This window comes from Bos grunniens, chromosome 6 (assembly GCF_055505025.1).
Source record: "Bos grunniens cultivar Pamir isolate PY7600 chromosome 6, Bosgru_T2T1.0, whole genome shotgun sequence".
NCBI lineage: Eukaryota > Metazoa > Chordata > Mammalia > Artiodactyla > Bovidae > Bos > Bos grunniens.
The window spans coordinates 49,427,616-49,439,658 of record NC_141170.1 but is presented as its reverse complement, the minus strand read 5'-3'; the positions used below and the strand labels follow the sequence as shown (position 1 = coordinate 49,439,658).

Genomic DNA, 12,043 nt, shown 5'->3' with positions numbered 1-12,043 from the left:
CTGAAGCGACTTAGCAGCAGCAGCAGATGCTACTTTAAGCAGGATGATCAGTGAGGGTGTCTCTGAGGTAACATTTGAAGAGAGACCTGAGTGAAATGCAGGAGTATACAGATATCTGGAAGAGTCTTTCAGAGGGTCAGCAAGATCATCAGCCTTGGGTTGAGAAAGTTCCTAAAATGCTTGAGGAGTAGCAATAGCAAGAAGGCAATGTTAAGAAGAGCATGGTTAAACAAGGCGGAGAATACCAGAAATCCTCCCATTTGCTTAAGATATGAGGTTGGAGAGACTACTAAAGACCAGATCACATGGCTCTGCTGGCCACTGTAAGGATTTGGTATTTGAATCTAAGTGTCTTAGGAAGCACTGGATGGCTGAGGGCAGGAAAGTGATATAGTGGGATTAACTCTGTAAAGTGGTCATTCTAAATGCTGTATGAGAGTGGAGATGGAAGCAAGGAGACCAGTTAAGAAGTTCTTGCAGCAGCCCAGACTAAACATGATGGCAGCCTGGCTGATGGAAGCCATGGAGGTGGTGAGATATATTACAGGCAAGGGATGTGGAAGAGAGTCAAGACACTTTTTGCTCTAAGTAACTGAGTAAATGACGTTGTCATTTCTAGAGTTAAGGAAAGACTGAGGGGAAGAGCAGGTTTGGCAAGGGGTGGAGAGTGGAGAGGCCAAGGTTTCACTTTTGAATATTAAATTGGAGATGCCTTTCAGACATTCACATAGAGATACCAAGTAGGCAATTGGCCACGTAAGTGTGGTGTTCAGAAAAGTCGGGACTGGGCATGTGAACTTGGGAATGGATGACATAAACTCCAGAAGGAAATGCCTTTTGTAACTCTGGTTTATTCTTCATCCGCTCCACAGGGCCTGACCTCAGGCCCCTTAGGGCAGATGGGCATCCACCAGATTGAGAATGACCTTGGAACTGAGACACCATCAAAAGCCCCAGATCAGGGGCCAAAGCACCATGCAGCCTTCCTGTCCTATGGATAGAAGAAGCAGGGGAAGTCCCCTTGCACCCTCTGCCTCAGGCTTTCCACATCTAAAATGACAATAATTTCATCCACTACATGGTTCTCCTCAAAAAAAAAAAAAAAAAAAAACAAAACACAGAGATAAGATACTACACACATGATAGTGAAAAGAGTCGCCAACACCTGGAGGAACTCCGTTGGTTTGTTTTGTACTGAGATGATCAAGTCCTTGAGGGGAGGCTCTGTCTTCTGACTGTCATCCTCTGTGGAACTTTGATACAAGGTCCATTCAACTACTGCTGCTGACTCTCTATCTATACTTGAAGAATGAATACTTCTTCATTCTAAGCCACCAAGGGGAAGCTGACATGATATATGGATAACCGCAAACACATCTTAAGGCCTCCATTCCTGTCCCTCTCCTATGAGCTTTCCACTGCCTCTAAGGAGATCTTTCTAGAAAATCACATCACTTTCTTTCTTAAACCCTTCCAACGATACCTCATGGCCTTAGAGGTAAAGTCTGAACTTCTTAGCATGACTTATTAAACTCTAAATGATCTGGCCCTTCCCTACCACTACTGCCTTATCTACTGTTGCTTTTAAAATTGAATACCACACTCCAGGTGTTAACCATTTCCCTACCTGGCTTTTGGGGAAACATTCTTTTGTGTTGTATCTCCTTAGAATGACCCTCCCTGCCTCAGCCACCTAGAGAACCCCTTCTGATCCCTCAAAACCCCAGTTCAAGATTTTCCTTCTCTGTGAAGAATTTCTAGACCCCACTAAGTAAAGTGAAAAATATTACTTTTTTCACACAACCAAGAATTTAAAAATGCCATTTGCAGCAATATGGATGGACCTAGAGATTATCATACTAAGTGAGGTCAGACAGAAAAATACAAATATCATACGATTTTGCTAATATGTAGAATCTAAAAAAAGATATTAATGAACTTATTTACAAAACAAATAAATCCACTGACTTATTGTTACCAAAGGAGAGGGGAGGGATAAATTAAGAGTTTGGGATTAACATATATAACCACTATATATATATAAATATATATATAATATAAATATTATAAAATATTATAAAATAAATATAAATATATATATAAATATATATTAAATCACAAGGACCTACTGTACAGCACAGGGAACTATACTCAATATTTTGTAATAACCTGTAAGGGAAAAGAATCTGAAAAAGAATAGATTTTATACATATATAAAATATATTATATAGGTACGCATGCAGTCCATGGGGTCGTAAAGAGTTGGACACGATTGAGTGACTGAACTGAACATGTACATATATACATGTAAAACTGAATCATTTTGCTGTACACCTGAAACTAACACAACATTGTAAATCTACTATACTTCAATTTAAAAAGAAAACCAACAACAAAAACTCAAGGTCATCCAGCTGAAGTTAATAAGATGCATGCTGGGGCTTGGTGGCATCATGCCTGTCAGGAGCATGAACTAGTTTGAACCAATGTCAGGCTGTCATGAGCTCTATTTGCCTGAGTAATAATAATTTATACGCCTCTCTTACAGAGGGCTTCCTTAGGCTAATATTTGAGTTCCCATGGGCTTTTGAAGGGGGCTGGACTTAGCCATGGAGAGGGGCTCAACTTTAGCCAATCCTACCATGGTTTCTGGTCCACAAGATCACTGAAGGGCACATGGCCCAGCTTCTATGTGGATGTTCTCAGAGTGTATTTGCATGACCCCAAGCCCTGGGTGTTCTTTGGAAGGAATGATGTTAAAGCTGAAACTCCAGCACTTTGGCCACCTCATGCAGGGAGTTGACTCATTGGAAAAGACTCTGATGCTGGGAGGGACTGGGGGCAGGAGGAGAAGGGGACGACAGAGGATGAGATGGCTGGATGGCATCACTGACTCGATGGACGTGAGTCTGAGTGAACTCCGGGAGTTGGTGATGGACAGGGAGGCCTGGTGTGCTGCAATTCATGGGGCCGCAAAGAGTCAGACATGACTGAGCGACTGAACTGAACTGAACTGAACTGAAGGTCTGTGACTACCATACTGGGTACAAGGATGATGCAACCCTGCTGACCCTGAGTGATCTTAACCTGGTGAGGCTGCAACAGAGCCCAATGTGTCTACCTGCAGTTAGACTGGATGGCTGGCAACAGAATGCCCATGACCCTGAGACGTCATTTGCTGGAGCAATGTTCTTACCTGGCCCTTCACTCTTGACTCTGAAAAGGAGGCACTGTGCGTTACCCGGGGTAGAGACAGGGTAGGTGGATCAAGATGATGAGCATTCCTGCTCATGCTGGCAGTTTCTGACCAGGATCTTGTAAGCCTCTGTGACCTACCTGAATCAGATGAGCTGCGCTTTCTGGGCTGCCGTACCGAAGGTCATGCCCGTTGATGGCTAACACACGGTCATTCTCCTCCAGCTGGCCGTGTCTGTCTGCCACGCCACCGTCCAGCACGTTGAAAATAAACACCCCAGGTTCATCCATCTTGCGCACCAGTTTTATTCCAAGCTGTTCCTCCGGGCTGCTTTTGTTGAGGATCACGTGGAAACTGTCATCCCGGGGCCCGTAGGTATCCAGGGGCTGTCCGTCTGTCCTGCTCCGGAACTTCTGCTCCCGGAGCACGGTCAACCGCAGCACCTGGCATGGCTGCCGCAGGAGGCGCAGGGCGTAGTTGTGCCGGACATTGCTGATGTCCATCCCGTTGACCTAGAGGAAGGCGACCTCGAATCTGGAGCCACCGAACCATCAGCTCCACCTGCCACAATCCTGCCTAAAAGGCCCTGCCTACAGACCCCCCAAGGCCCTTCCTAAAAGACCACCTGCTCTGTCCCCTTCTTCTCTGTCCAAATGCCCAAATACCCCATCTTTCAATAGGACTTGTAACCCAGCTTTCCTCCACTGTTACCTGCACACCTTTTCAACTCTCTGTCTCAGCAGACAGAATCTTTTCTCAGCCCTGTCCTTACATAGGCCCTCAAGTTTATTTAGATGGTCCTAACCCTCATTTCTGTTGCTTGCTAAACTTGTTTTTTGGCTGAGGGAGGAAGGAAAAGGAAGAAAAAGTGGGAGAAGGCCAAAGAAGAAAAGAAAATTTTTGATTAATGATTATGTTAAAGTGCTATTTAAATCAAACTGAGAAAAAAAAATAAAAAAAATAAATCAAACTGAGTTGACATTTTCTTTCCAAACATCTCCAAATGAATTTTTCTCCCTAGGTAACCTGTAGTGGAATTTCTAGGCTTCATTGGTGTGTGTGTGTGTGTGTGTGACACAGAGAATGTATGTGTACATACATGTATTTGTGTTTTGGCAAGTGTGTGAATGTGTGTGACACATATTCTCAACAAAAGAGAAAAAAATCTCTGTACTATTTCAAATGAACTGATGTAAATGGAAGCTTCTAGGCTCTTTTACTGAAAGGCTGGGTCCCTTTATTAAACTGCTCAAATGTCCTCCAGCTCGGCCCACTCATTTGTGCCTTACTAATAATCTGTGGGACTGAGGCTGTGTGGGGCTTTCTGGTTTTAATTACTCTAGGCAGACCCAGCCTCAAGGCTTCGGCCCCCAGTGGTGATCACTGCTTGGGAAGAAAATAATTTCACAGCAGCACTGCACTGTTCTTAAGGAAGGAGGCCCCACAGAAGAGAAACAACCTTCTTGAATTTCTATGGTTTGGGAAGATTTCTCGCACTTGGCAGCCAACTGTTAGAAGAGTCGCGGAGTGAGATTTTCCCGGGCCTGCCTGCGCATGCAATTGCCCGTCCTCTGCTGCATCTCCAGGGATGCACGGAGGCTCCTTTGCACGTGGACAAGGCTCAGAACCTTTGTTCAAGCGCAGGTGAGCTCAAAGGCCTTGCTCTGCTCTGTCACCTTATCCCATGTCCAGCTTTCCCCATCACACCCAGGCCAAGAGAAAGTCAGGGTCGCCTGCTGAACAGTCCTGGCAGCTTTTTTGCTTGCAAGTGCCAGCTGAAGGCCACAAGAATCAAAATGTTTTCCTTATGCAACCCTCCCAGGCAGCATAGCTTCCATAGAACTGGAGGAAAGCCATATAGAGTGTTGCTAATTGCATGGCCAATCATCCCCTGAGGTTGACGGGCCCTGCCTCGTACTCCATCTTGGAGGCCAGTGGGAATATCAGTGTTTCTACAATAACTGCTTCAAATTCTTTCTCCTCTTATTCCAAAAAATAAGAATTTCTTTGCCAGAGAAATAGCACATAATGTGTTAGGAGCTGGCCTGTCAGCAACCCAGAAAGGATAGGATGAAACTGTCATCTGAGGGTCAGACAGGAAATATATGACCAAGGGAGGGATTCTTCCTTATCACTTTTGGCACATGTTAGACTTCTGTCTGATGAACAACTCTTCCTTTGTCCTTTCTCTTCATCTGAAAATTCTTCCCGAGCATCCTTACCCTCGGCCAAGCCACAGAGGACAGTAATGCCTAAGGCGTTCTGTTCTACCACCTGTCTCCCCTGGAATGTCTGTGGGTTGGCTGAATAGCTTAGGGATTTTTTTTCTTTGCTGAAGGGTCATTAAGCTATAGGAAATTTACTTTAGGGGAGTGTGTGAATGTGAGTGATTAGATAAAATACAAAATGTTCCAGTAATCTGTTCTAAAAACAACTTAATATGCTACAGTTTTATATTGTTTGATGTTATTGTTACTTAAAGTAGGAGAAAGGGATAGGAGAGGAAGAATGAGGAGGGAGAAGAAGGAAAAGAAGACTGAAGAGGTAGAGAAAGTTAGGGGAGGGGGAAGACAGGAGAAGAGGAAGGAGGAGAACAGAGACAAAATGATATAGAGATAGTATTTATAGAGAGAGAGAAAGAGGTCAGAAGCACAAGACAGACAGAAGGGTTAGGGACCTACTGCAAATTACTAATCTTGTATGAAGAGTCATATCAACCTAATAACTATGGAAAGTGACTGTTCCACATTTATGTTAGTGTTTTACTTATTTGTCCAACCACTCACCCATCATAACCCTAACCCATGCAGCCAATGATTTGCTCAGAAGTGACTCTTATTAAGCCCATTATCATGGCTCCACAGCCATAGTTTCTACCTTTAGGATGATGTCTCCTGGCAGGAGCCGGCCATCTCTGGCTATCACCCCATCACGATAAATGTGCTGGACAATGATATGGACCAGAGGGGTTTCACTGCCTCCCACAAGCCTAATGGAGAGGTTTTCATTGGGATCCGTTCGATTGATCTTGATGCTGGTAATTTCACCATCTGGAATCAGGTGATACAACCTTGGAAAGACTAAAATGGACAAAGACAGTGTTTATTTAAGACACCCACCAACGGCCATTTCCAACCACTTCTCTTCTTGCCAGGCTTTTGGTTCCAGCCAAACTAAACTATTCATCATTCTTTGTACATGTTTTCCATCTTCCTGCCTCTGAGCCAGCATAAGTTTCTCTGCCTGGAATGTTTTCCATCCTAGGCCTAAACCCAATTTTTCCTTCAAGGCCTGCATGAAATGATCCCTTCCAATTAAATTCTGCCCTCCTCCCTCCTCCCCCACTCTCTCTCAACTTCCTATTTCCCACAAAGCTGTATTTCTCAGGGCACTGAGCCTTCTATTACTATTATTATTACTCATGGCCATTTCTTATACCCACCATTGGACTCTAAGATCCTTGTTTCTTAGGTCTGTGCACAGACCTCTGTACACAGGAGACTTTGTCCCATGTTTATTGAGTAAAGAGGAATGAATGAACAGTCATTATGGAATGAACCACAGTTTGCTCACTTACTTACCGAGGCGAAAAAACAGAACAAACCTGTTCTGCTCTTTCTGATTATTTTGAAGGTTTCCTCCTGGGAGGCCCTGTCTTTCAGTCTCACTGAAAAGCAGGCTCTCTCCCCACCCCTGCTGTCAGGGAAGGGAAGTCAAACGGCCTAATTCACAATCAGGAACCCCCCGGGCCCAGCTGGTGGTGTCAAGGTGTTCGTCCCTGATCCGCTTGCATTGCTGAATTCAGAGCCAGAAGGAGATTCAGAGATCTAGGCTGGGGTTTCCAAACCTTACATTTTCAGTGAGGACCCTTACCCTGGAAAGTCTTTCACAGGTTACCCTGCCCCCATCCCCTGAGCCCACACACAGAAGATCATTTCAGGCTGTGCAGTTTGACAACCATCAGTTCAGTTCAGTCCAGTCGCTCAGTCGTGTCTGACTCTTTGCGACCCCATGAACTGCAGCACGCCAGGCCTCCCTGTCCATCACCAACTCCCGGAGTCCACCCAAACCCATGTCCATTGAGTCAGTGATGCCATCCAACTATCTCATCCTCTGTCGTCTCCTTTTCCTTCTGCCCTCAATCTTTCCCAGCATCAGGGTCTTTTCCAATGAGTCAGCTCTCTGCATCAGGTGGCCAAAGTATTGGAATTTCAGCTTCAACATCAGTCCTTCCAATGAACACCCAAGACTGATCTTTAGGATGGACTGGTTGGATCTCCTCTCAGTCCAAGGGACTCTCAAGAGTATTCTTCAACACCACAGTTCAAAAGCATCAATTCTTCAGTGCTCAGCTTTCTTTATAGTCCAACTCTCACATCCATACATGACCACTGGAAAAACCATAGCCTTGACTAGACAGAACTTTGTTGACAAAGTAATGTCTCTGCTTTTTAATATGCTGTCTAGGTTGGTCATAACTTTCCTTCCAAGAAGTGTCTTTTAATTTCATGGCTGCAATCACCATCTGCAGTGATTTTGGAGCCCCCCAAAATAAAGTCAGCCACAGTCAAGCCTTTATTTCACAAGTGAGGATGCGTGAGCTGGGAGAACGGAAGTGACATGAACGGCTAGAGGTGGTAGTTCAGTGGTGGCCCCCAGAACCGGGTCAGAACCTGGGGCTCTTGTTAGGCTCCCTCCTTCACAGCTGGCAACAGGCCCACAGGGGACTTGCTCTATAGACACACACTCTACTGAGCCAGCAGTACCAACTGGCGTGGTTCTCCACCTCGGTGGAATAGAAGGGTACAGGCAACACCAGCTGGCCACATAACACCTAGCATGGCAGGAGCCGCAGCTCTTCACCAGATGCTGGAGGCTCGAGTCTGGACATTGAAGATGGGGTTACTTTTGTCTCCTGTAGCTGCTGACAGCAGCCGTTGCCCTAAAATTCTCCCTTAATTATATCACTGGGAAAGATCAAAACTGCAGGCCTGGTTCTACATAAAACACTCTTTGTGACTATTTTCAAAACCCATGACCTTAGTCCATTTTCCCTAATGAACTCCAAGTTCATTAACAAGTACTCAACTCTCTAGGAACGATACAGAAAGAATTAAAATTATTTCTAAGTATTATAGAACATGATAAACAAAGAAATTTAGTGGCCAGAGGAAGCCAGAGACGTTGTCAATATGGGCCCTTGACTGCCGTCGGGATTTGATTTAATGTAAGCAATTGGGCTTTGTTGTAAGGCTGTGGGCAGCAGTCTTCATCTGTCAGCTCCTGGTGCTAACAGTGCTTGAGTGATCAAGTTCAATTAATGTTAAAATGCTTTGATTACCTTAAGTAGGCGCTATCCACAAGTATTTGTTGGAACAGGCCTGGTGACAAGGGAATGGAAGTTCTTTAAAAAAATCATTTTGAGCTAAGAAAGATTTGGAAATAATCATCAAAGCTGCTGATTTTTGCTCTTCTCCCCCTCCCTTTCTATGCTTTCTCCCAACAGAGTTACAAAAACCATGCCCCCAAATCTAAACCAGTCAAGGCTGTTTGTTTTGATAGTCTGAAAGGACATACTCAGTCACAGCTGAAAATGTTAATTACAGCCACGATAATGAGACCTTCAAGAGTTAATGAAATTTTTAATTCCCACTTGGTGCTGGTCTGAAAAGAAATAGTTGTCCAATATTTTGTCCTTGCTTAAGGACCAAGAAATATAGTATCATTTACCAAGTGTTTATTATATGCTGACCATTCAGCTAAGCAATTTGCATGATATTTTTGTTTGTTTAGTCCTCACAATAGATCAAGATTGGAACTAGGTTATTTTTATCCCTGTTTTTTTAGCTAAAGCTTAGAGGAGTCAAGTAAACCATCCAAGTCATATGGCTGATAAATATTAAAGCCAATCTCTTTACTGATATGAAAAGGATGGACAAACCATGGAAGTTCACCACACTAACCATGGGTTACTGAAGAGAGACTCTAAGGTCATTTTTGAAATCTCTGTTACCTCACAAATCCTGTACCAGCCTCACTGAGTCTTAATCCCTCCCCCATTGTGAAGTAATAGGTCCTGTAGCAGAAAAGGAAATTTCATTCTCTCCCATGCAAAGCCCCTGTACACATAATGTAGCTGCAATCTTCACCTTCATGAAATAAAGTTTCGATTCTGCTATAACTTGATGCAAAAGCATTCAGGTGTGTTCACTGCCCCCAAGTCAAGACTCCTAAATGGCCACCAGGACTCTTCTAATCCGGCTTTAACCTCATCTTCCCCCACTTCCCAACACACAGTCAAGATCCCAGTGCCCATCCAGGTCATAAGTGTCTCTTACACGGACTATACTGTCCCATTGGGAAGTGGTGTGTCTCTCCTCGTGGCCCCCATTTTCATTTATTTATATCTCACTCTTCATGGTATTTTCTTTTCTTTTAGTCTTGAATGAACCCCTTGGAGCCAGGAACTAGATTTTATAATCTTTATATAAAAGTCCTCTGTGTGTCCTAAGTTGCTTCAATTGTGTCCGACTCTTTGTGAACCTATGGACTGTAGCCTGCCAGGCACCTCTGTCCATGGGATTCCCTAGGCAACAATACCAGAGTGGGTTGCCATTTCCTTCTCCAGGGGATCTTCCTGACCTAGGGACTGAAGCTGTATTTCCTGTGTCACTTGCATTGGCAGGCAGTTTCTTATATAAAATCACTAAGCCTAAATATATAAACAGCTCATGTAATTCTATCAAAAAAACCAAATAACCTGCTTTAAAAAGGGGAAAAGATACAAATGGTATTTTTTTCAAGAAGACATACAGCTGGCCAACAGGCATATGAAAAGATGCTCAACATTGTTAATCACCTCACACCTGTCCAAATGGCTATCATCAAAAATTCTTCAAATAACAAATGTTTGTGAGGATGAAGAGAAAAGGGAACAGTTGGTGGGAATGTAAACTGATGCAGCCACTATAGAAAACAGTATGGAGGCTTTCAAACAACTACAAATAGAACTATCATATGATCCAGCAATTCCATGTCTGGGTATACATCCAAAGAAAACAGGAACATTAATCTGAAAAGATACATGGACTCCAATGTTCATAACCAAGAGGTGGAAGCAACCTAAGTGTCCATCAACATTGGACACTTGATGTCCAATGGACACTTGATGTCCGTTCATCAAGATGAATAAAGAAGATGTGGTATGTATACAGTGGAATACTACTCAGCCATAAACAAGAATGAACTTCTCTGAGCATTTTATGCTAAGTAAAATAAGTCAGATAGAAAAATACAAATACTTTATGTTATCACTTCTGTGTGGAATCTAGAAAATAAAAACAAATGAAAAAACAGATTCACATATATAGAGATCAAACTAGTAGGTACCCAGTGGGGAAAGGGAAAGGGAGAGGGACACAACAGGGGAAAAGGTATAAACTGCTTATGCAAAATAATAAAGCTATAAGGAAATATTGTACAGCACAGTGAATAGAGCCACTATTTTATAATAACTTTAAATGGAGTATAATCTGTAAAAATAATGACTCTCTATGTTGTACATCTGAAACTAATACGATATTGTAAATCAATTATACTTCAATTTTAAAAAAGCACAAAGCTTAGGCCAATGTCCTACACATAGTAATCTCTTATTTTTAAAAGTTTCTGCATTAACATGCAAATCAGTCTTATTCAGGCAAGAGAAAACTTTATGTGGAATGGAATTAAGGAGCCTTTAATAAGGGGGAAGACTGGCAGAAAGGAAGTTATGATCCTTTTATTCATTGCAGAAACATTAGGTGAAAACTATTATGTACTAGATACTGTGCTTGGCCTTGAGAACACAAAGACTTACCCCTGCCCCCACTGGTAGAGTTACAATAAAAGGTGACATTGCTATAACAGAGATACAGGTGCTTTGAGAACACAAAGGAGAGAGGACTGGGGGAGTCAAGGAGGGCTCCCAGGAGGAGGCAAAGCCTAAAGAGAAATTAGGATGCCAGCTGATGGCAAGTGAGAGTGCAGTTGGACAACAACATGGAAGTGAGAGAAAGACACAGTATTTACACGATGGCGGTGAGAGTAGTGAGAGCGTGTAGTATATGTTCAGGGTGAGAGAGGTAAGAACGGGGCTTACACAACTGCTCAAAGTTCTCTGAGAGCATGATAAAGACAGAGGTTTGGGGTTTACCCCCCAACCTCGAGGGGGCTTCCCTGGTGGCTCAGATGGAAAAGAATCTGCCTGCAGTGCAGGAGACCTGGGTTCGATCCCTGGATTGGGAAGATCCCATAGAGAAGGGAATGGCAACCCACTCCAGTATTCCTGCCTGGAGAATTCCATGGACAGAGGAGCCTGGTGGGCTACAGTCCATGGGGTCTCAAAGAGTCCGACATGACTGAGCAACTAACACTTTCACTTTCTTTCACTCCCCAACCTTGAAGGAGCAGAGGGCACTTTAATCCAGTGAGTAAACGAATGGGCTCTGGAGCCAGTGGACACCCCAGGACTGCCATTTTCCAGCTGAGTGACTTCGGGCTAGTTACCCAGTCTCTCTAAACCTTGGTTTCTTCTGTAAACTGAGAATCACAATCCCCATCTCTTATCATTGCGACCTGAGCACTACCTGGCACCCAGGAAAGCTCAAAAGAATTCTTTTAGTTATTATTATGACGGCTGTGAAGTTCTAATGTAAGATGAAAATAAAAGAACAGGACAGTGTTTTCTCAGCTCCATTTATATTGAAAAAAAGACACAGAATCTAAGATCCAGAAACTTTCTTTGTGTGAATTTTAGAGCCACATTACTCGGATTCCAAATTCAGAAGGGGCAAACTAAATAATTGC

The 12,043-nt window shown here is 43.5% G+C and overlaps 1 protein-coding gene across 5 annotated transcripts in view; it reads right to left on the bottom strand.

The window, feature by feature from the left end:
- The window catches only part of LNX1 (ligand of numb-protein X 1), a 131,628-nt gene that overhangs the window by 27,806 nt on the left and 91,779 nt on the right, over positions 1-12,043 (bottom strand). For all 5 annotated transcript variants that reach the window (XM_086405753.1, XM_086405750.1, XM_086405751.1 and 2 more), the window contains 2 exons: positions 6,074-6,276; positions 3,337-3,708 (listed from right to left, as the gene is read on the bottom strand). In XM_086405753.1, the coding sequence (XP_086261879.1) occupies positions 3,337-3,708; positions 6,074-6,276 (575 nt within the window). The remainder of the gene's footprint in view (positions 1-3,336; positions 3,709-6,073; positions 6,277-12,043) is intronic.